The sequence below is a fragment of the Orbicella faveolata genome, unplaced genomic scaffold, assembly GCF_042242905.1.
Source record: "Orbicella faveolata isolate gen_17 unplaced genomic scaffold, um_ofav_v1 contig_46, whole genome shotgun sequence".
Lineage (NCBI taxonomy): Eukaryota > Metazoa > Cnidaria > Anthozoa > Scleractinia > Merulinidae > Orbicella > Orbicella faveolata.
Window position 1 is genome coordinate 15,193,991 of NW_028301576.1, and position 24,777 is coordinate 15,218,767.

General features: G+C 39.3%; 3 protein-coding genes and 1 long non-coding RNA gene across 4 annotated transcripts; 3 read left to right on the plus strand and 1 right to left on the minus strand.

Moving 5' to 3' along the window:
• The first annotated feature begins 155 nt into the window (after nucleotides 1-155).
• Nucleotides 156-14,076, plus strand: LOC110050648 (acyl-coenzyme A synthetase ACSM4, mitochondrial-like). The gene is made up of 16 exons (XM_089277251.1): nucleotides 156-433; nucleotides 1,334-1,443; nucleotides 2,048-2,148; nucleotides 3,192-3,304; nucleotides 3,960-4,093; nucleotides 4,811-4,878; nucleotides 6,250-6,304; nucleotides 7,047-7,171; nucleotides 8,380-8,734; nucleotides 9,247-9,327; nucleotides 10,104-10,205; nucleotides 10,315-10,366; nucleotides 10,523-10,598; nucleotides 11,389-11,485; nucleotides 12,135-12,257; nucleotides 12,564-14,076. The coding sequence occupies exons 2-16, from the start codon at nucleotides 1,348-1,350 to the stop codon at nucleotides 12,645-12,647; spliced, it is 1,662 nt and encodes a 553-aa protein (XP_089133377.1). The 5' UTR covers nucleotides 156-433; nucleotides 1,334-1,347; the 3' UTR covers nucleotides 12,648-14,076.
• On the minus strand, nucleotides 13,179-13,769 carry LOC149098598 (uncharacterized). The gene has a single exon (XM_089276708.1). It carries the CDS (start codon nucleotides 13,767-13,769, stop codon nucleotides 13,179-13,181), a length of 591 nt encoding a protein of 196 aa, XP_089132834.1.
• Nucleotides 14,077-14,144: 68 nt separating the features above from the next.
• LOC149098599 (adenosine receptor A3-like) lies at nucleotides 14,145-16,989 on the plus strand. Its single transcript, XM_089277250.1, has one exon. It carries the CDS (start codon nucleotides 15,638-15,640, stop codon nucleotides 16,865-16,867), a length of 1,230 nt encoding a protein of 409 aa, XP_089133376.1. The 5' UTR covers nucleotides 14,145-15,637; the 3' UTR covers nucleotides 16,868-16,989.
• Nucleotides 16,990-19,523: 2,534 nt separating this feature from the next.
• On the plus strand, nucleotides 19,524-22,774 carry LOC110050652 (uncharacterized). The gene is made up of 3 exons (XR_002296868.2): nucleotides 19,524-20,042; nucleotides 21,277-21,399; nucleotides 22,252-22,774. It is a non-coding gene; the product is annotated as an uncharacterized LOC110050652 (long non-coding RNA).
• The last annotated feature ends 2,003 nt before the right edge of the window (nucleotides 22,775-24,777 follow it).

Genomic DNA, 24,777 nt, shown 5'->3' on the forward strand with positions numbered 1-24,777 from the left:
ATTTATTTTGTTAAACAAAACAAATTTGTTCCGTGACCGATGGAAACTGATCTATTCTTTGTGGTTTCTATGGTTGAAGATCTTGCCTGTGATTGGTTTTAACACAATAAACATTCCAGGCATATTTAGGTGTTCAAGGATTTGTTAGCCTCCTAACGTATAACGCAGACGCTGTTTGAGCTCGTCACGCAAGATTGGGGGTATTTTGTCTCACGCCGCCATTTTTTCCTCGCGGTTTGTTTACCGTCTCGCTCGACGGACTAAGCGAAAGAGGGACTACTCGTAGTCTAGTTTGACTGTAATTTTTTTTATTCAGAGAGCTTCGGTTGGTGCAACTACAAACCCTTGACCAAACTCTTGACCTTCATGATCAGACTGCAGGGATTTTTCTCTGAACTTATGGAATAAAAGTCAAGAATCATCGCCGGAATAGGTGAGTTCCCACGCACTTCACGCCCGTGTGGCCATTTAATCATTTTTTTTTTTTTTAATTATTGTAGCAATCGTGCTGTCCCTCTTGAAAATAGCTTTACACTGCTGCTCCCGCTTTGTTCTCCAGATCATCTGACGTAAACTTAATTTAAGGAAGGTCGATCTTTTTGACAACCAAGAAAAGAGTTTCTATGTCTCACTCGGGTGATATTGCATCAAACAATGGAGTATCTACTTCGCAACACAAGCTGTTTTAGAATAATTGTGCAACTGATTGAAAGACTATTAAACAACGAAGCCCATTATTGCCTCTTTATTAGGTTGCTTCTTTAGTTAAAACACACCTATCTACTGACGATGTAATATTGTCCGAGTCGCGCAAGTATTTTCATAATGTAAATGTGATACTGAGAAACATTTTCATAATGCAACACACACGAACATCGTCGGGAGATCGGTTGGTTGAAACGAGACGATGAACGAGCAGTAAAATCGGCAGGACGAAGCTTTACTATGGACTTAAAAGAAAACTTTATTTCATGTATATACGTATTAAACAGGTTATCGCATATATATTTTCATATATATACGAAATATATATACGGTATATACGAAATGAGATAAGCTATGGTGACACGAGCTTTCTTAACATTTGTCACATCACTCGTCACGTGCGTCACGCTCGTCACGCTAATTAACTCTTAGAGAGGAAGGGGTTTTTATTCAGCATTGGGGATTTGAAAGGGGCCTCGTTATATGCCGCCCCCCCCCCCCCCCCCCCCACCACCACCCCTTTCACAAATAACAGAGTCCGTTCCTTGCGATCTCTATTCCTGGTTTTATTCCGTTTGCCCGTCAATATTTAATGAGTAACTTCTCACCGTTTTTACTTTCTTGAAAGCTGATAAACAAGCAATGGAAGGTGACTCAATCTGGGGATCTAAAGATTTTCAAGTTCCGGAGTACTTCAACTTTGCTGACGTCCTAGATGAGTGGGCAAGCAAAGAAAAGGTGACGAGCTATTGTAGTCTAAAAACGGATCTTGATTTCAGTTTCAGCCCAGAAAACTATGAACATTCTCTATGTACTCGGTTACCTTAGAAATGCGGCTTCCAGATAACCCAGCCAAGCAAAGAAAAAGGTATATAACCTAGAATATAACCCAAATTTGTCAATTGCTTTAAGAGAAACTAGAGAAGCTGCTGTATATCTCAGAATTAAAAGTAGGGATAGCCTTATACCTAAAGTGTTTTTCAATGCCAACTCGAGACTCTCAGGTTCTAAGACGTTCAGACGCCATTTGTTAAAAAACAAAAATCGGTTCGTGGAGACTTTTTTAGCCTTGCAAAAAGCGATACTGCTAAGCAGCTTTCAGAAAAGATCGATGACTGCGAGAGGCACATAACCGTTAAAAAAGGAGATTGTGAGACCCATGAAATTCAACGAAAATTCAGTTTCCATCGAAAAATTGTTTCTGGCGGACCATTTGTCACCCCTGTCACTTCCAATTCCGAAACCACGACAGTCTTCACGTTTAAGCACTATATCCATCTTGGGCATGAGTGTCGTGTTTCCTTTACAAGTGAAATGTGGTTATTTTGGGTTCACGTTCTAGAATGGTCAAAGAGAAAGCGACATTCCCGCTTTGTGGTGGGTCGATGGCGAAGGACTAGAGGTGAAGTGGAATTTTCAAGATCTTGCTTCAGACTCCAAGCGGTAAGCCTCTAGATTCTTGATTTGATCAACCAATGGATATCAAATAACAAACTGGTCCGTGTAAACAAATCAAAATCTGCTTTTAGGCTCCCTCACTTCTTGTTGCATTCGATGTTGTTTGACGTTCTCTTCCCTACACGCCGAAAATCTTTTGATGAACACAAAGAATTTTTTTAGCATGGACATGTATTCGTTTCGTCTTCTGAGCCAATCAGATTTCTCTGATTTGAAGAAAAGTGCGCCAATTGAGTACTTACGGTGTTGGACCCGCGCGGATTTCGCTATTTATGGCGCGACCTCTGGGAACTAGAAAGTATGTATGTACAATACAAGGCTTTCATCTAGAATGACTTATGCTCTCCCAAAAACCAGTACAAAATGTGAAATCTTTAACATAAGATATCAAGAGGCTAAGATCTGGAACGATATTAGTGATAGTATTAAGCTTCTGCCACTTAAACATTTTAAGAGAAAGATCAAATCAAGCATTATTGCAAGCTATTAGTACATATTGAATATCTGTAACTCTGTATGTAAAGTGTAACTCTTCTCGTCAATACACTGTATTATCCAACTACTTTTCATTAAATCTGTATGTACACTTAGTCTCTTTTTGTGTGTGCCTTGGGTTCTGTTGCATGTATCTTTTTCTTATTTTCTCTTCTAGCATCTGACCCTAATATATAATTGCTGTAATCACTAAGGATGGCTGCCCAGTCTTAAATAGCCCATTAAGATTATTTCGGGCGGTCGTGTACTCACTTTATTTTGAAACTTGTTTCTGTAAACTTTAATTCTAGGTATGAGTACCAATAAAGTTGTTGTTGTTGTTGTTGTTGTTGTTTCCTTGCTACTCAGACCTGTTTCAAGATTTAGATGATTCTGTTTAAAGCTGGAGGGCAATTTTACTGTTCCTCGATTGAAGATTATTGAACTGAATAATGTGGGTCTCATTTCATTTCGTTTGAGGACATCTTCAGGCATTCCTCGTTGCAATGATCAATAACCACGATAAACGTACCCTGATTTCTCTCAACTAACAGGGCTGCAAACGTTTTGTGCACCGCTGCCAACATCAAGCCAGGAGACAGAGTGATGATTTTGGTGCACAGAATTCCCGAGTACTGGTTGATTCAACTAGCGTGTTTAAGAACAGGTACCTAACATGTTTTTAAATTTAATGGTTGTCCGCCCGTTTTAGTTTGTAAAAATAACATACTCCCATGTTTTGGTGAAACATCTTTAGGACACTTAACAAATTGTCAACTTGTGACAAATGTTTCTGAACTGCGAAGTCATTTTTCAATGTTGTTTGACTTGGTACAATATATTATGTCAATATTGAATGAATACTCATCATTATTATTGGCAAAAACGTGACGTGTCCCTAGACGTCTGGAAAAGACTAGGTTTTGAAGTTGTTTTCCCCCTATTTAGAAGGAGGCGCGGTGGCGTCATGGTTGGTGTGCTCGTCTCCGGATCGAGCGGTCCGGGTTCGAGCCCTGGCCAGGGACATTGCATTGTACTCTTGGGCAAAACACTTTACTCTCACATTGCCTCTCTCCACCCAGGTGTACAAATGGGTACCGGCGAACTTGATGCTGTGGGTAACCCTGCGATTGACTAGCATCCCATCCAAAGGGGAGTAGAAATTCTCCTAGTCGCTTCATGCTACAGAAACCGGGATAAGCTCCGGCCTGATTGCTCACTTAGCTCGTATGCAGACTTTACCTTTATCTTCCCTTTCAATATTTATATTGAATTAGACTAGTGTTTTGCGGTTATTCATTTCATTTATGTGTTCCTTTTAGGTGCAACATTAGTTCCTGTCCCAGCAAATATTGGACCTTCAGAACTCCACAGGAGAATTTCAGCGTGTAAACCCGCGTGTTTCGTGGCTGGCGGTGGCGTCATTGAAAATGATTTGCTGAATGTCATTGACAAGGTTACCATCTAAAAACAGAATGAATTTTATGAAACGTAATGTGGATAGATTTATTATGACTTTGCGCACGGATCTGCATTGTAAAAAATGTTGCATGTTTATAGTGGTTGATGCGCTTAACTACACATGGCGTATTTTTCAGGCATGCCACTTAAACTAAAAGAAAGAAATATTCCAAATAAACACAATAGGTTTAAAAATTGCTACTGGCGGCAGGCCAAGAACCCTTACCCTATTTAAGACCAAAATCGGCGATTTTCCCAACTCTTTTTATGAACTGTCCAAAAATTCGATGCCTGATTTAAGACCTGCCTCATAAGTAGTTCCCTAGTTCAGACCTGCGGGCTCTTGGTGATGGTCTTATCGTAAGTAGCTCCAAAAAAAGCATACCCAATTCAAGACTACAGTGCAAAAGCCATATATTTGAGGCCAAAATGGTCATAATAATCAAAACCAAAAACTGGTGGAGATCTATACCCGTTGTGAACTATATCCATCTCAGGCATACACATAACGTAACGTTTTAAAACATCACGTTTTCAAGTTCTTTAAATATATAGCCAGTATCAGGGAGTACTTTCTTCCCCAAGCCAAGGAGATGAACTATACCGTAGTTCAACCGAAAAGATTATCCTCCAATGAACGTAAATGTCACTTTCATATTGTTTCCTGGTTTCAACGCAAGTTATGTGACTCTTATGCCACTGATGATTTTAGTTTTCCAGTTCAACTCAAAACAATGTCAAGTGTAGATTGATGGTCAACAGAATGAAGGAAACGAACAGGTAATTGTAATGTCCGCTTATATTTAAGTACATATTGTAACGTTTATTTCAACACGTTCCTCTGTGTGAAGGGACGCTTTTAAGAGTGTCTTGTCTTCATAACTGCTTTAACTCGTTAAATGGCTTTTTTTTGTCCTAATTTGCATTTGTGGACTTTTTATACTACAGTATATATTGTTCTTTGGCGTTCTCACCCCAAAATGAGTGTATGCAGAAACCTTTTAGAATAGCGGAGAACATTGCCATCTGCCATTGTCAAGTGCCATTGACTTTTCTTTAAGGAGGCACATCTTAATCATCTCGGAGAACGTTGTCTACGGGCGTTCTCAGGAGTAAAGTGCGTTTCAAGAAAATTCTCAAGTACAGAAAGTTGTCGCTTAAATGATATGTGTTCATTGATCACATGTCAAAGCTCTACTTACTAAGATAAAGCAATTATTACTACATCATCATCATCATCATCATCATCATTTGCCACGTAAATAATAACAAAAGATATTGACAATACTCAAAAAGCGGCGAGGAGACCTTCAAAAGAAACCACCAGGCGTACAATGGAGGCCACCTCAGAAGTTACTATATTGATAATTTTAAGTTCTGCGGGCGCGGCATGACCAATTCACTATTTTGTAAATAAAAATATGATCAACTTTTTCTTAAAGTTTGAAAAGCTTGTTAAACCAGTTATAGATACTGGTAGAGAATTCCAAATTTTAGGGCCTTGGTAGATTACGGTAAATTGGCTAAGGTTTATGCGACAATGGTGTGCTCGATAACTACTGGCAGTAATTCAAGAAGGCAGACAACGGCAGTTAAATACTCGGACATCTCAGTTAAAAAAAAAAGCAAGAAAAGAGAAGTCGATAATTGCTTCCTTGTACAAAAAAATCCTCTTAAGAATAATTGATGAAAATGTAAGAACAACAGCGGTGAGAAGATCGATCGATGTTTCGAAGAATGTGTTAACCTAATCCTCGGGTGTGCAGCATATCGCATAGAGCAGCATTGCAGAATTAGTACCTTTTTATACACCATTATCGTTTTTATTTTGCGATTTCTGGTGGTTTTCGTGACGTCATGTGACGGCAAATGACATCATGACCAAGCTGTGTAGTTCCAAGGGTGCGGTTACATCCAACCCCTTCCCTTCTACCGTGGTAGGGGTGAGTTTGCTCCTACGTCCGAGAGTTAACATTGAATCATGCCTCAACACCTGTTGGTTGATTGATTGTTGAAAAGCCCGGAAGCCTAGGACATACATATAGAACGCAAACTTCAGCTGTTAGAAGAGTTTACTTGAGACCATGAGTTTGTAACCGACATCGTTTTGTTTAGTAGTTCGATCTTTTTTTGTTGTTGTTGTTCATTTAGGGTTGGTTGGCTGTCTTTCGAAGAACTATTTCGAGAGTCTTCTAATGAAAACCAGGCAAGTTTTAACAATTTCACTCACATAGATATCTTATGGCATCAGATTAAATGTTATAAACCTTGAAAAGCACAATTTCCTGTGACATTCCTGTCGCACAACTGGGCGGTTTGGGCCCAGTCATGGTGTGTAGGTTGATTTAGGACCTCTTTTCATGGTAAAGTCTGTGTCGGGGCAAAGTGTCTCATCTTGCCAGGGCTTATTCCAAAGAAAACCTTTGTTTTAGCTTGCCTGAGGATCTGTTTGTAGCGAAGCACGAAGCGTAAGGAATTAAATCACATACAAAATTCTGCCTATTTGTAGAAAAACACGAGGTGCAAATCGTGAAATATTACCTACTAGATATAACAGAGCCAGGCCGCACGTTTTCTGAAGGAACTTCCAAATGTTGGAATCACCTCCCTCTTAGGCTACGCACCTCTCAATCTGTAGGCTGTAGGGATAGGATTTTTACTCCTTTCTTGGATAATCATTTTTTGACTTAGTATTAGAAGTGATAAGAATTGACCTTTTAACTTAGTTTAATTAATTGTTCTTTATTCACACTGCCACAGGTTCATTAGTTTTGTAAAGTATTATGTGCTATCCTCTTTAAATAAATGTGATTGATTGACTGAATGATTGATTGATTGATTGATTGATTGATTGATTGATTGATTGATTGATTTTCCCTTTGGAACACCACTCCGTCCCCACAAGAAATCATGACAATGCTCTAGTCATCGTTTCCTTTATTCCTTAGTCGGTCAAGTCGTTTAGTTCTACACCTATTACTATAGTCTTCACCAGTGGAACAACAGGGAATTCAAAAATGGTCGAGAGTACACAAGGAAGCTGGGGCTTTCGACACCGTGCAGACATGGAAAAGTATGTCTTACGGTTAATTAGTTGAAGAAACTATTTCTTTTACAATTAGTCTTATCCTTTGTTTTTCTTAATTCACATGCAATTGATGGCAATGTAACAACTAACCAACTACCCACGAGATAGACAGACAGCCTGGCAGGCAGGTAGGCAGGCAGACAGGCAGACAGACAGACAGACAGACAGACAGACAGACATACAGACAGACATACAGTCGAACCTCTGCATACGGACACCTCTCTAATACGGACAGTTTCCTATGTACCGAACAACTTTCTCATACGTTTCCTCTAAAATACCTATAATACGGACCCTCTCTAAAACGGACAATGGACACTAAATCTCGGCTCTAGGGAGCAAATTCATGACAAATTTAACCTCTTTATTACGGCCACTCCGGGAACCAGGTATCGATCATTTGCGGTATGCACCATTTCCTGTCGGCGGTTACACAAACATTCACACGAATTGACACCAACACAGGAACATGTCAAAATGTCACTTTTGGGCCTGATTTTAGTTACTTGACACTCTAAACTGTCAGTGGAGATTTTAAAATGGCGTCATCATAGTGATCTCCCCAATGCGGACACTACGCTCTGTCCCCTCAGTGGACGTATTAGAGAGGTTCGACTCTACGTACATATTATTGAAGCTCTCTTTACAGTCTGCTGTCCGTTATGTCCTTTAAGTTCTTGTCAAGCGTGTTCCATTGTGCAGCTTCCTTAAATGCGAACGATCTCTGCCCTATTTTCAGTCTGAATCTTGGCAGGCTTAGATCTTCGTAAAATCTTCGCGTGAATTTTTCATTTAGGTAGTTTGGGGCCCACCCATTTAGACACTTGTGTACCATTATGATGTAATTTAAAACATGATTAATTTGTCGGCTACGGTAAGCCGTTTAAGGGTTCTCAGACCTTCGGAAATCTGGTCATACTTTCTGAAGCCAAGACTATTCGAGTAGCAAACATGCCGACAGACCGACCGAAGACAGACAGACAGACAGAAAGACAGGCGGAAAAGACAATAATAAACAAATATCATTTTCTTCTTAGCTTGTTCGTGTTCTTTATGTGGTTCTTCCTCTTGTTCGTCATCTTGTCCTTTCTCTTATTCGTCTTCATCATCATCATCATCATCATCATCATCATCTTCTTCTTCTTCTTAAGTTGTTCCCTTTGTTTGTCTGACTTAGTGACTGTCTTCTACAGACATGGGATTGGAATTATACAGTCAGATCTATGCTGGTTTCACAGTTCAACTGGTTGGGCTGTACTTCTTGTCTCGGCCATATCATCATGGTCTGCTGGCGCAGGCATCTTTGCCCATTACAAAGACATAGAAGCCAGAGAAGCGTTGGAAATTCTCCAAACGTTTCCCATTACGTCTGTCTTCTTCTTACCACGTATCTACATCGGTGCAGTAAAAGAGGACCTCAAAAGCTTCCACTTTCCAAGTTTAAGTAGTTGCATTACAACTGGTGAACCAATGAACAAAGAAGTCATGCTCAAATGGAAAGAAAAAACTGGGATTGACCTCAGAGAAGTTTATGGGCAAACAGAACTGGTTAGTTATGAATATGCGGGGGCTACAGTTGAAGCTAGAGTATGGCTGATGAGCAAAACGAACCGGTGTTTAATTTGTATTTGAAATTTAAACTTTCCCAGAATAATCACGTTTTTCATGTTAAAATTGTTTCCTACTCCTTGACACAAGCAGGACAACATTGAAGTTAACCCGGGTAATTAACTCACTAGCCGGTTAATGACCCACGCTCTCACTACACTTTAAACACGTTGTTCAGGAAGGGTTGTCACTTCTTTCACAATGAGAAAAAAAACAACTTTGAATCGTCCATTTATTCAACAAAATGGCGAACACACGCTTTCGTAAACAAGAAGTGTTAACCAAGCAATTTAATTGGACAATCACATTCATAACTAGAAATATAAATTTGACTGGACAACACAGCTTGCCGAAAGGGATATTGTTTCTGACTATGCTATAAAGAGATGTTGTTCACAAATGTAGCATACTAATATCTTTGGAATTTAAATTATTTTACGTCCTCACTCAAGGGTCCGATAACCTGCACACCAAGGAATGGGGAGCACCGAATTGGTTCCGTGGGTCCAGCATGCCATGGCGTGGATGTGGTAGTAAGTTGTGCAGTCACTTCATCTTTACATTGAGTCAATTTGAGTCTTGCGACTCAAATGTCATGCAAGTCCTTCTTACCCGTCTCTGTCTAGGAAACTGCGAGGAATGCAACACGCAGATAACGAATGCATTTACGTGAGAAGGCGCGTTTGTTGATGGAACGTTGGGCATCGTTTACCGAGTCCAGTTATAAACCTTTCCACTTTCTTTAAAATACAACACGGCCATGACATGCCGTTTGTTCAACTGAAAATTAATTTATCCAGGTCAATTGTGTTTATTACTTCTTCTCCATTTCACAGTTATTGAGTATTACTCAAACATTAGTCGGAAATTGTTTTACATTTTCCCAGTCTAACACCAGTTATTGGTATCTCAGACTTCACAGCATTAATTCCACCGCTTGCAGTATGTAAATTACTCAATCAGTTGTGTATTACTCCGCCAGTGGTTTTTTTACCTGCCTGCCGGGAGGTGCTTAAAAGAAAAAAAAATGCGAACATCTTGAGTACAGTCTGTGACGTATTTGCACTCGCTAAAAATGTTTTGGCACCACGTAGATTATAGGCAAAATCGGAATTTTCCACAGCCTTTTGGAACCAATACAATCGGTTGAAAGGATTTGCTACGTTTTGCAATGCCTGCTTGCGCTCTAAGAAAACAGCACGCTACTTTAATGTGCTTGAATTCGTCGATTTATGCAGTTTCAATTATGTATGCAGCTTTAGTCCTATAAATTTCACACGCGTCGTAATCTATTCCATTTCTTTTTCAGGTTATTGATGATAACAACCAAGAACTGTGTCCAGGAAAAATTGGAAAGATTGTAGTCCGTGTGAAACCTTATCGTCCTGTGGGATTGTTTAGTCGTTATGTGGTGAGTTAAACCTTACAACTGAGCCAAACAGTATTTTAAATTATGCTTTTCACCATATGACTTTTTCTTGATGACTTAGTCGCTACTAAGTGCTATTTTCTATCAACAGGACGATGCTGAAAAAACAGCAGCTCGTTTTTCAGGAGACTTCTACATCACAGGTTGGTGAATTCATTTCCCGTTCATCTTTAGGGTTGACGTCTGTGGAATAAACAATGTTGGGTCAATATTCAGTTGACATACATTGGTTAACTTGTATGATCTGACCATGACTTTAGATAATCCTAGTCATAAACTTCTATCCTATAAATGGTCAGGTGATCTTGGCTATAAAGACGAAGACGGTTACTTCTGGATTGTAGGACGAACCGATGACATCATCTTTGTTAACGGGTAAGGAAAAAAAGTACTGATTAGCCGATAGTACGAGGTTTTTTCCTGCAAATAGACCGACATCGAACGTAAGGAGTAAATATGAACATTTATAATATACTTTGTCCTTTATAGTTTAACTTTAAAAGCTACCAATTGACCCTTTTCATAAATGGCTGCCAATTTAAAATTCTTTTGTATGCATTTAAATTAGCTTCACAAAACTTGTTTGGGAGTAAAATTCTTTTGAATTATCAACTCAAAAACGAGGTTAGTCAGGCCAATTTTAATACTTACAAAAGAATTTATAATTGGCAGCCATTTATGAAAAAGGTCTATAACTTATCCATTTACTTATCTACTTCCAATACGGACCATATTAAATTGGTAGAGACTTCATCTAGGAAGCCATTTGCATTGCACATCTAAGCGTTTGTTTTGCTGCTACAACTTCTTGTTTTAGATTGCTTATAATTTGACAGGTTAGTAATGCAGATTACACTCTGTCACAGCTTTATACGATACAAAAATAAGATGTGACTTACACAAAAACATTTCGGTCGTTATTATCGCCTGCAAAAACAACTTATCTTGGAGAGGAAGCGCCTGGAGGTTATTTTCACGGCTGTCTTTAGAATGTGAGCCCTTTCCAAAGCAAGCTCGCGAAATGGGACAACAAGAATGTGCCTGTGAGCATTGGATCACGTGACCTGCCTCTGGCCAGAGACACTCACTGAGTGAGCGAGCGAGCGAGTGAGCGACCGACCGACCGAATGAAAGACTTTATTTCAAAGACTTTATTCTCTTTCAGCGTCAATATAAATCCATACATTGTCGAGGAATGTCTAATTTCACACCAAGCAGTTTTGGAGTGTGCTGTGGTCAGCAGTCCTGACCCACTTGGACAGGTCAGGAATAGTTGTTGTTCGAGTAAAAATGATGATAATTCGCTTCAAAGTTCCAGTACATCAAGGATTATAAACGTTCAGTTCGAGAGGGATTCATTGCAAGAAGCCTTTTGAAACCAGATCATGACATATAGCAAATACCTATCATTTCGACGGTAGAAAATTATTTGGAGCTAAAATTAACCAATAAGAAGAATCTATACTGGAATCAAGGCTAAAAGACATTTCGTCTGACAAGCTAATTTGATTCCCAAAGAGGCGAAAAAGTACTCTTTGGCATTTCTTCACGCTTCCTGGAACTGATTTTCCTCAGGTTGTCTGAGAAAGAAAGCTTGTTTTGGGAACGGGAGGGAGCGTGGCCGAGTGGTTAGAGCGCCGGATTTGAAATCCGTAGGTCCCGGGTTCAAATCCCGTTCTGACCGCTAGTGATGTTGTTCTCGATAGCCCCGAGTTCAACTTCTCGACTACGCTTGTAACTAGCCAACTGGTCTGCCTCCCGCCAGTTGGGATTCTTAACCTAGTTATGTTTATTTGAATATTTATTTATCATTGTTTGTTTACATTGGTCCCGAAAAGCCCCGATGGGGAGTGGCCAATCACGTATACTTTTTTTTTTTTTTTACATGATCTAATTCTCTTCATTCTGCAGACGTCAGTGAAAGCATTTGTCGTGTTGTCCAGTGATTTTAAGAACAAAGAACAAGGTGAGATGATAAAGGAACTGCAAGATTACGTGACAAAGAAGACAGGAGCCTGGATGAGCCCAAGGGAGGTCAGTTATTGTTAACTGCAAACTCTTTGTTTATTTACTTACAGTTTCCCCAGTTAGCGCAACAGTGCTTAGTACATTTGACACTTACATAAAGTTGTTTACTTATATTTATCATTTTGACTCTCAAAGTTTGCTCACGTCCTTTCTTAAAGCCCAAACTGGAACCATCAATCAACTGTCAAAATCACCATCTAGAAATAGATATACTCACGTACACGTAAAACACTGGCCTAGCACGGACAGTAGCTCAATGACATATATGGAAGAACAAACACCAACATTAATTGTCCTTTTATTTCTTTCCAGATAGAATTTGTGGATGCCTTTCCTACTACGCTAAATGGCAAGGTCAATCGAAACCACCTTAAACAAAAGGAGTGGAACCAGTGATCGCATGGGAACGGAATCAAGCGCTATTAGGATGCTTAGATTTCGACGTTGCAAACAAAAACTTTTAATACCGAGAAAGAAACTCACTTCATCTAACTACTAGTTGTCGTCCCCAGAGCCACCCGTTCTTCTCAGCCGGCGGGACCTTGACACGAGTGAAATGTGGCTCTGGAGACACAGGCTTGATTGGCTAGATTCTTAGAATACGATTTTTGTTAATTCAATATTCAGAAATGATCTTTTTGTAGCTTGATCAGAAACTGAATCGCTTTTGCCAATAAGGCAAATATCCCCTACACCCGCCTCCATCCTTACATATTGAATTGCTGAAGGGAGAGAAAATTAAATGTAAAATTTAATTTTTTAGAAATGTTTCCGAGACACTATGGACCGTTATTACATATTTTGAAAAGTGTTCAGAATTTTTCAATTTAACAGCAAATCGCAAAAATATTGAAGATCCGATACCAGGATTCATTATAAAAGAGGTAAAAAACGTTCTCTGGTAAAATTGTTCAAAGTTGTGAGCTTTCAACAGCCAGTCTGCTGTCTTCGACGGACAAAAATGAAATGATAAAATAGACCTAAAAATTTTTTTGAATATAACAAGCGAATGGCATATATTAAATAGAATATAAATAGAATGTTATATTGTCCCGGCAGAGGGCACGAATTGTTGTCGGCCTCGGCCGTTTTCGCTGTGTGCCAGGATTCCAGCGTCTTTCTAATGCGGCTGTTGCCCTTGTCAATTATCTCAGCATTGTTAAAGTCGATGGTATGATCAAAGGTCCAGGCATGTTTCGCTACATTGGAGCCTTTAGCACATTGTTTAGTATTTCTGATATGTTCTTTTCGCCTTGTACTAAACGATCTTTTTGTCTCACCGATGTAACTCCAGGGACAAGACACACAAGGGATTTTGTGAACAACATTGCACTGGTCGTCGACCCGAGGTCGAAACTTGGGAACAGGGAACTCTTGTTGTAGTGTTTTGATTGGTTTGTTGGTTACTCGAATATCATGACTTTTGAGAATTCTAGAAAGAGGCTCGGTAATACCTTTGATGTAGTGAAGGACCGCGAAGCTCTGACTATTTGTTGGGTCAGCCCAACTGAAGAACATTCATTATATATATGTTATTTGCCGGCTGGGAGGTCCGTATAGTGATAAACTGTGACCGAGGTCTTGAAAATGCTGCCCGAGGCCGCAGGCCGAGGGAAGCATTTTCAAGCCCGAGCAAATAACATGTTTATTTTTTTGCTGCAGTAAATTGGTTTTACAGAGTACATATGGGTTTGTTTACGCAGCTCTTGTCATTGAATCCGCTTGTGCGCCACCTACTAACGGTTTGTAAAAAAATCTTGGCAACGAGCGAGTAACTCAGATAGTAGACAAACAAAGATGTATTAAAGAACAGATTTTTTTCTAACTACTTTTTGTTAGTTGCATTTATTTTACCAGGTAAGTTCTTCAAAATTAATTTTGCGGTGTGAAATTTCGTGCGAAGTTTGAAGTTTTACTACAAAAACAATTTCTGTCAGTCGTTGCTTTTAAAATCACTTGAAATCAGACTTTTCTACCGTAAATTGAATAGCAGAAAGCGAGGAAATTCGTTAAGTGTATTCGACAGAAATTCTCCTAAATACAGCAACGATCAGAGAGGGAAACTCGACTGAAATTGACTCGAATTTTACGGCGAGAGAAACACAGGATTACAGCGCTAAGCTACAAACAACCAAGCAAACTCTCACAACTTCAAAACACTCAATTGAATTTACTTACAGTGACTTTCCTTGCCACTTTAAAGTGAACAGAGATAAACTTGCGTTGACTAATTGTCGATGGATGTGTAAAAAAGGCAAAAGATTGACGATTACCGCTAACTTTTAGGAGCGAAATTTAGGCAGCGGGGAAAAAATCCGGCCCGTGGGCCGTATCGTGAAAAGCTGGACCGCTCACGTGCGGATGATTAGCCAATCAAATTCGAGGATTTAGGATTCCGGCTCGCTCATATGCTTGAGAAGAAAATAAAACATTTTATCTTCAGTCTTAAAGACTAAACAACTATTTTAGATCTTCTTGAATGAAAATATGCCAATAGGTTTTGACAAGAGAAGATGAGGTCATTTTCATGGTGGTGTCCCTTTACATTCATCCAGTAAGTTGACTGCAAAGCGCACAGAGTGGGCGTAGACAATGGAAAGCAAAAGGGTCATCAGGATAACAGACAGTTAGACATTGTTCCTTACAAACCACATTGACGTCTTGTTCTTATAAGAGATTTTATCATATATTGCGTATTAAACTGGCTTAACCAATCCGAATCGCTTCCCAGATTGTTTGTAGTGTTGTTTTATTATAGTGGACTTTGGTTTCTGGAAATTGATTTAGCTTGGAACGGAAGGATCTTTTTCTTCGAGTATAGCAAAAACACTATTATTGTTCCATGAAATGTTGCGTATAAATAATGCTAGCACAAGTGAAGTGCAGCCTTCATTTCGCTTCCAGATGAAAGTTTCAAATCTGGGAATTTTTTTTGCACGTAGATCATCTAGAATAAAGCAGTAACTGGCAAAGTGATAAAATTTCCTCCTTTTTCTTCACTGCTTAATAAAAATAGTGCGAAACGTCGTGGGAACTTTGTACTCTTCAAAAGCTGAAAAAAACACCATTCCTTTCCGGACGTAAACTCTACGAAAATTAATGAAAAACTTCGAGCAGCCGTGAGTTGAAACGAAACATTGAGCTTTCTGGTAGGTCTCTGGTATGTAACAACGGAGTACATGCTGTTTAATAGATAGCAAACCAAATGTATTAAAGTTTGCGTCTTTTTCATTATCAATAAGTACAGCAAAGTAAGATATTTTCAACAAAAACCAGCTGTTGCAATGAATATTGTGTCCATGAACGGGTCGATTGTCGCTTTCTCCCTTTATTTTCCTCAAATTTCTTAAGTATTAGGTCAGCCATAGAAATGTAGATTTTTATCGATGAAAACATCCACGTACTTAATTGTGTTGAGCAATATATACTCGTGCACAAATTCTTCTGAACAACAGCAGCACAGTCGTTGCAAAGAGTCTGTCAGCCTAGCCAAGATGAATCTCACCGAAGACAGCAACACAACACTTACCTGTGCTTTTGACTTTCTCCCTCTCAACCCAACAAATGTTTCACCAGGTGTGTTTGCTACTTTCATCGTCAAAACTATCATGAATGTTTTCACCTGTCCGTTTACCATTGTGTTAAATATTTTGGTGATGATTGCGGTGAAAACAAAACGACAGCTTCGCACCAAATCTAACATCGCTCTCTGCTTTTTAGCCACAACTGACTTCATTGTGGGACTAGTTCTTCAACCCCTGCAAATCGCAACCTTTGGTTTGGTGCTTAAAGGCGGTGAGACTTCAAACGTGCTATGTACTCTGATCGTCGCAGCTAGGACCGTGAGCGTTACGTGGACTTTGGCATCGCTCTATCACTTGTTCGTGATGAGCGGGGAACGTTATTTGGCGATAAAACACTCCCTCACATACGAGACGAGTCTGGTAACTGAAGCGTGCATCATGATGGCCTCCGGTCTGTCATGGGTTGGTGCACTGATCATCTTTCCCATTGACTTCATATCTGAAGCTAACAGACAATTTTTGTCAGCATTAACAGTATTCGTGACACTTTTCGTTTTCATCCCCGCAATGAAATATTTTCATGTTACTGTACATAAAGAAGTTCGCCGAAACAAGAAACAAATTATTACTAATCAAGTTTCCTTGGAAGCGAAGGCAAAGTTGCTTAAAAATAGGAAATCCTTTTATACAACACCTATCATTCTCTTTACAGTTTTTGTGTGTTATATTCCAACAAATATTTGGATTGTCATTCTTGCAGCCTCGAAGAACACAATCCCTGTAAATGTAAGACATGTCGTCTTTAATGTCACTTCTTCATTACTCGAGCTAAATTCCTTGTTTAATCCGTTGATTTATGCTGTTAGAATAAGATGCTTTCGCGTCGCTTTCATTCAGTTGCTGTCGAGAAAAACTCTTTCAAAAGCTCAGGAGGTTGAAAAAAGAATTTTTGGTTCAAAACAAAGTGGAGCTGGAGCCATAACTAACACAACTAACCAACAACAAAACAAAGCTAACGGAGAAGACGAGGTGAAAGAAGCAACTTTAAACAATGTGCAAGAAACGCACTTCAACGGCGGAACACAACGTTAACCCAGAGTCCGTGCAGCAACGTTTTGAGTAGGGAACCAAGTGGGCATGCCCAGAATCATAAACTTCCAGTACTTAACAAGGAGTGTTTTAACTGTACAAGAATGGACATTTACAAAAAAAAATTGTCAGTTTAAGTGTAAATAAATGTTGTTGTTTTAAAATATAGACATTTACAATCCAGCCTTTAAGGTTGACTTTGAAATCCTGCTTTATGCAAGAAATTTACTCAGCATTCTCAGCATAAAGGTTCACTTTAAAATCCTGCTTTATGCAAGAAATTTACTCTACATAAACATTTAGTAGACTTTGGATCTAACAATTTTCTCCCAACATAATTCATCGTAACACCGGATAAATACACACATTAACAACCTTTCTCCCCAACCGACATAACCCGATTATTTAATTAACAGCCCGTTGCCGTGGCTAAGGAAGGCGGAAATTTGACACTATATGGGAGGGATAGGAGAGGATTTAGCAAAATTTCCGCGTTTTTACCTTGATCGAAATCACGGTAGAAATCTTGGAGATCGAGACGTTAATAAGGGAAAACCCTGTTTGTTTGTGGGTTCCTGGCTGGAGAAAAAGGGCCTGAAAAACCTCTGTGTTGCGTTTCAAGGTAAAATATACCGCTTTGATTCTATTTTCTGTGTCAAGGAAGGGTAGAATAATATATATCCAAATCACGTTAATTTCTGTTTTACTAGATTTTTTTCTCCAAGTAGTTCCTACGGGAAGGGGCATATGAAGACCAATTTTTGCCCAGGGGATGGGAATTTGACAAACCGAAAATTCAAAATATCTAATGCCCGGGGGGTTGCCCACAGGAGGAAGTTGAAAATTCGAATTAACCGGTACATTACAGAGTAAAATGAATTATTTTTACATGCATATGTTCTAAATTCTATTGAGGTGGGGTCATAAGGGTAGAATTTGAGAAAAACGTGATTTAACCTACTAGTGCCCAGTCTCTCCTTAGGTACCCGGTCATTCATTTTGGCCATTTGTTGACGTTTAATTCTTCAAGTTTCGCATAGAATGGTAAAAGACTTAAGTAAATAGTAAATAGGCAAAGGATTAACATCTTGGAACATTTTTCAAAAGAATTAGAAGTTGGGCTATTATAATCCATCAAAACTGTAGTAAGCCACCTTGTTGTGACTTGAAACTGCAGTGAATGGATCTTTAAAGTTGCACACATGGTTATTAAAATAGCTAATAATTAACGTGGAAGGCACAAACTACTTCTTTTAGTGCTATTTAGAAGTTTTGAGTTTAGCACATTGAATTACAACCGACCTGGAACAACAAAGGATTTTGCTCTCTCCAGTCACTCCCATGTGCATTTTTTCTTTTTTTTTTCATTCTGTGTCATTCCCTTCAATTCTCTTCACTCTATAGGGGTCATACCTTCAGTTAAGTTTACTTACGTTTAAATATCCGTTTGTTTGCTTTTTTCAATTTTTTCCAGCCAGAACTTAAGGTGATTCCTCACATTTACATTGCGCATCCTTACTGCGCATAATTTATGGCGTCATTCGCGCGCGCTCGTGTACGCGCATGTTGAAAACATGGCGGATTTGCCTTGATATTGAGTTCCGTCAGTTGAAAAATGGCTATAGCTCACTAACGAGCTCGGGCACCCCAATTTTTTTTTTCAGTCATTTTAATCAACTAATCATTAGCTTTGCGTGAGAAAAGACTGATCTGATTTCTATTGTTGAAAATTGAAAAAATAAGGAAAATAGCAGCTGCACTGTAGTCTTTTCTATTTTGCAGTTTGATAGCCGTGGCAAGCAATTTGGTTCCAATATTTTAACGAGGATTCAGCTGTCCGTCAAAATCAAACTTAAAAAGTTTATCTGCGTCCGACACAAGTATTGACTGTAGTTTGAGGCGTGTTTTCATGAGTCTGGACTCATGTAATGAGCATTAAATAATGCTAAAATGGGACATTTTTACTGTCTCACTGCTCCTTGACGAGCATGGACAAGCCCCCTTGTTTATTCTATAATTAAAGTTCTCATACGATAAATATTCAGTGGACAAAGTTTGAACAAAAATCTATTGGCAGTTTTATTTCAGGGGAATAACCTTAAGAAAACGTACTTTAACGTCATCGCTTCGGCATGCATTGCGTGCCGAATGTTTTTTACTTGGTGTTACTTGGTGTCGTCTTCATTAGAGCTGTAACAAACACTGCTAATAGATGACCATAGCATGTTATTTTCTCACCGAGACGACGTTTTGATCGTGAACCTTTGTCAGTGAAAGCTAGTGAAACACGAGTTGTTCACCACTTACCCGAAAATTCCGGAAATTTCGGTCAGAATGTGAATGGCTCGACCGACCAAGGTAATATCTAGCATGTAAAGACCGTTTCAGAGCCTCACTTGTGTTGTTAACGCCAACGGTGTAACGCTTTTCGCTTTATGTTGTATTAAAAGTGAAATTATCCTCTTAATTTCGCTGCTTTAATTAAAAGTTTATTGTGAAGAATGACAATGTTTTGTTTGTCAAAAGGGTTTTACATTCGAACCATTTACATTCTGACTGAAATTTCCGGAATGAATTGAATGGAAGGGAAAGTTTGTTACAGCTCTAATAAAGATGACAACACGGACGTCATCAAGTAAAAAATATACGGCACGCAATGCATGCAGAAGCGATGACGTTAAACTACCGGAAAATGCGCAATAAGCGGAGCGCCTTGACAGGTTTTCCAAAATTTCCAACCAAAATATCCGAGTGGAAAATTTGCTTACCATTTGCAATTCTTGGAATTATGATCACGTTTAACCCATCCTTGTCCCTTTTGGTAAATTGTTTATTATTTTTTTTTTTAGTAAATGGTAAATGGCAATCCGAACGGAACTTACCATCAGGTATTTTTGGTTACCATTTGCACAAACCTTTTAAGAACCGATTTCTCCGTGTAAATGGTAAACAACCGTGTTCTCCGGCTGTGGTCATTTGATCAAGTGACGAATCTCTAGTCAGTAGGTCACTGTACCCCAATCATCTTTTTTTTGTTTGTATCTAGCTGTATTTATGAAATCACAAATCATTCTCTTTCAGTGACAATATAAATTCTTACCTTGTTGAAGAATGTCTGATTTCACACCCAGCGGTTTTGGACTGTGCTGTGGTCAGCAGTCCTGACCCACTTGGACAGGTCAGGAAGACCGAGTCATTGTTTGAAATGATACTTGATAATACTGTTATAGTGATCGAGATGTTTTATATTGACTATTCAGCAACTGGAGTAGTTCTATGAGCCCGCGTAGTGTACAGCGGTCGCGTGCATTACCATGTGCTCTTATCAATACAATCTTTGTCGTTGGATCCGCCATATTGTATGCGTGTGTGTTGTGTGTGTGTCTATGAACTCTTCTAACCCGAAAACATAACATATCTGGCGACGAGGAAGGGATAATGCCAGGCTTAGGTAAAATAGAGGAGTTCGATCCAGCCTCCACCCATATCAATCGTTATTTGGAGCGTTTGGAGCAGTATTTTATCGCGAACGGTGTTCCAGCGGATTCAAGCGAACGATTCAAACGCAAAGCAATTCTGATATTTGTCATTGGTTCCAAAGCTTTCGACGTCCTTTCGGACCTGTGCTCAGCAGAAGCTCCTTCGGAGAAAACTTATGGTGATCTTGCAACCATTCTCAAAGGCCATTTCGATCCGAAGAAACTTCTAATCGCCGAACGATACCGATTTCACAATTGCATTCAACGCGAAGAAGAGAGCGCCTCCACTTTCGTCGCCAACCTCAAACGCCTCGCTTCTACCTGCAACTTCGACCTGCAACTGCGATTGCGTCCAATCTTGAGATTGCCCCACCAACAACCGCTGGCCGAGCTGGGAAGTCTGAGTTCTAGATTACACTGCGCCGCTAAGCAAATAGCACATCAAAGATGCTATGGATCCCAGACGCCTGTTGAAATGGCTTTTCTTTCAAGCACGGACCGTTGAATTCATTGACGGTTTTAAAAAAATGATCACGTGATGACGATTTTTCTGAGCGAGTAATGAGTGAATCTTTCCTACCGTCGGGGAAGGTGCTTCACAGTTTGTTTGAGAGTTTGTTGAGTCTCGCACTTCCTAGCAAGATACAATTCAACACATGTTACAGACAAGAGTTCCAGATGTTTTTTTTTCTTCCGCTAGTACGATAAAGAAACATATGGATCTAAGACAAGCATGAAGCATTTATTCTGAAATCAGGGCTTAAAGATACTTTTTTCGTCTACCAAATTAATTTGAGTCCAAAAGGGGCGAAGACGTATTGTCTCTAAACTCGCTCTTTGCGCTTTACCGTCATAAGTTTACTCAAGTTGTCTGAGAAAGAAAACTTGTTTTGGGAACGCGGTATTCACGATCTAATTCTGTGCATTCCGCAGGCGTCCGTGAAAGCATTTGTCGTGTTGTCCAGTGATTTTAAGAACAAAGAACAAGATGAGATGATAAAGGAGCTGCAAGATAACTTGGCAAAGAGTATGGCATCCTGGACGAGCCCAAAGAAGGTTAGAAGTTATTTTGTGAGAACTTCGTTGGTCACGTCAGCGTGTTTTGTATATCAATACATGCAATTTATACTGACTTTAGCAATGGGGAGGCGCGGTGGTCTCATGGTTAATGCGCTCGTCTCCGGATCGAGCGGTCTGGGTTCGAGCCCTGGCCGGGGACATTGTGTTGTGTACTTGGGAAAGACACGTTAATCTCACAGTGCCTCTCTCTACCCAGGTGCATAAATGGCTACCGGCGAACTTAATACTGGGGGTAACCCTGCGATGGACTAGCGTCCCATCCAGGGGGTAGTAGAAATATTCCTAGTCGCTTCTTGCTACAGAACCGGGATAAGCTCCGGCCTGATGGGCCACTTGACTGGTATACAGACTTGACCTTACCTTACCGTTTGTATATCAGTGAGAAACAACAAATGCGACACGAGTCAATTTGCAAGAAATGGGTCCAGCTGAACGCTATGCAGGAAAGCAGGAAATGTAGGTTTTCAAGTTCTGTCAGAATAACTTTCTGCAAGTGATCCAAGGGTGAAATCAACGACTTTAAGGATATTTAACAAAATAAAATCTCCGAGTGATTTAAAGAGTGAAGTGCCTGGTAACATTAATAGTAGAGGAGCAAAAGAAATCAATTACTTGGAGGCTTGGAAACCTAGTTAAGTCTAAACCAGTCACTAAATAAATGTTTGAGTCTCCTCCCCCTTCGCACTATGGTGGGGCGTTATGGATTTGTTGTTTTTGAAATTAACTGAATACATATTGAGGAAAAAGCTTACAGCTTGAATGACTACATTAAATAATGTCATGCATGGAGGAACCAACACTAACATTGCCCTGTTTATTTCTTTCCAGAGAGAATTTGTGGATGCATTTCCCTCTATACTAACTGGCAAGGTCAACCGACACGAACTGAAACAAAAGGAGTGGAATCAGTTTAATAAATAAGGAACAAAATATTGCATGGGAAAAACGCTGAACCCTGTCAGGATGATTAGATTTAAGCGTAGTTACAAAAGCTCTTAATTAATACCACGAAAATTAACTATTAAAAATAACTTGTTGTTGATTCCCACGCGATTCTCAACCTCTTTAAACTTCTTTAAAAGTCTACTTTAGCGTCAGGTGAAAGAGAAACAATGATCAAATGATTCAAAGTTTAGTAATTAATGTTTGACAATTACTTTCTTATCAACAGATTACGTCGTTTACATAAAACCGATCATAAATTTGTTAAAGATAGCATACACTGAGTCCGAAATTTCGGTCTAACTACGACTAACCTAAGGGAGATCAGCGTAATGTTCGTTCAAAAAGTCTTACAATGAAGTTAGTTCTTTTACGTCTATATAAAATAAAATTACTCAACAAATCATAATTTTTGTTGTTTCGAGTAAATGACTATGTCAAATGCAACGCACATACGGCTATAACAAATTCTGTTTCTATGGCAACTCACTCTTTTCCAGTCCCCTCCAACCTACCTGGCATGTGACATATAGTTATTTACTCAGGAGTCTATTTACTCATTCTTACTGAAGATGAAGAAAATCTCTATAAAAAACTATTACCCACTGTAATTGTACCGGTCACCCAAATCGCCGTTTATTGGTAGAAAAATATACGCGCACAAAAACAGATCTTCTTGTAATACGTTGTCACAGGCAAATTGTCATTGACCTAGCTGACAATGTATTTTAACCATGCGATCGTAGAGCCTAAATTCTATTTAAAAGTAGCTCTGAGTTCTCTCAAATGTGAGTTGTCAGGCGAACAACTGACCCCTTCTCCTATCCAAAATATTTTTGTAATTTTCATTGGCCCAGAGCTCTAATTCGTAACCGTTGATGCTAATCGTGTACTATTAGTGTAAGCTTCACGACCGGGCAAAAAGTTTTGTGAACGCGGAAAACGCAGCTCTAGTGGTGAAGCGGAGAAGGCTTGCAAAATATGGTTTCATAGGAAAACAAGCCTTACCATCTGTCCCCGTTTCGAAATTTTCGAAATTTTTAGTTAAATGGTAAACGCCTTTACTCAGTCGAAGAACTCACTAGCCTGGAGCTCAAAGAAATGTTAGTCGATGAAGAATAGAGTCTCTAAGAGAATCAGAGAAAAGATCGATGGTTGCCCTGAAATCGTCGCTTAAAAGATCAGATCACGAAAACAGTGTCCGAAAAGTTCGTCAAACTATGTGCCGAAAGAAAAAAGGCAGAGGAACAAGGCTAGGAAATAGCGGCGCGTTATCGCCGCGATTAAAGATCATCGTGACTTAGAATGAGACACTTGAAATATTCCCTCGAAGTTTCTAGTATTCCGCACCGCGATATAAGATATTTTATCAATGAATGTTCGTAGGGTTAGAGATCAAACCAAACGAAGAAGTATTTTTTTTCATCCCAGAAAGGCTATAAATATAATTATATTGTCAGTCCCACGCAAGTGTGTGCACGATTACTTATCAATTATTATAAACGGTCCAGATTAATTCTCAATTTAGAGTGAGCACAGTCACTGTATTTTGAGTTATTTTGGCCACGTACAAAATTACCTTTAAATTTTAGGAAACCTGAAAATAATATTTTACTACGATAAAAAAAAAACAACAACACTAAAGAGATAATAATAAGCCATAGCGAAACAAGGATGGTTAACGATGGAAAAGATTGACAAGTCGGATTATAAACGACAAACTTGAAAAATTTAGGTTAACTTTTTCCAGACGCTCAAACCGTGACGTAGCTCCTTTACCAATGAAATATGGAGAGGTTCGATGCAACATAATTAATAAGTAATACGACTAAATCCCAGTCCAATTTGGAATTTCATCCAATTATTTCCAAATTGGACCGCATGTAGTCCTACATACACTACTAAAGAAAATCTTGTGGATAAGAGCGCTTCTTATTTCAGTAATTGGATTGACAAAGTTGTTCTTGTTTGTTCTATCTCTCGCTCTGGGAATTTTTTGAAAAATTCTCGCGTAACCTAAATTCCTCTAATATTACCAATGCCATATCGAGTGAATTGCTGTTAAACGGAAGACCAATAGATTCGTTAATAAAGTTTATTATCGTTTGTCTCACGATGTAGTCACTTGAGATGTAGATCGCGACGTTTCGACTGCTTACTGCTAGTCTTCTTCAGGCGATAAGGTCGACTGATTGCACGGTATCATTTATATCACAAAGATCGGCTGTGATTGGTGCATTTCGATCCTCCTATTGTTCCATTGTTCCGGCGAGTAGCTGTTCCCTCAGTGGTCCGCTGTTGTACCGTGCTCCTGTTGTTGTGCTTCTTGATCGTGGGTATCCATGCTTCAGGAATTTCAATTCCACTATCCCTGTTGATGTCTTATGTGAATAGCTTCCTTGACCCTACGTG

Bases quoted from the DNA above. Each gene is read 5' to 3' on its own strand.
- LOC149098599 (XM_089277250.1), top strand. From the start codon at position 15,638: ATGAAAACATCCACGTACTTAATTGTGTTGAGCAATATATACTCGTGC.
- LOC110050648 (XM_089277251.1), top strand. From the start codon at position 1,348: ATGGAAGGTGACTCAATCTGGGGATCTAAAGATTTTCAAGTTCCGGAG. The intron at 6,305-7,046 runs GCAAGTTTTAAC...TTTATTCCTTAG, and splicing joins AGTCTTCTAATGAAAACCAG to TCGGTCAAGTCGTTTAGTTC. The intron at 10,206-10,314 runs GTGAGTTAAACC...TTCTATCAACAG, and splicing joins GATTGTTTAGTCGTTATGTG to GACGATGCTGAAAAAACAGC.
- LOC149098598 (XM_089276708.1), bottom strand. From the start codon at position 13,769: ATGTTCTTCAGTTGGGCTGACCCAACAAATAGTCAGAGCTTCGCGGTC.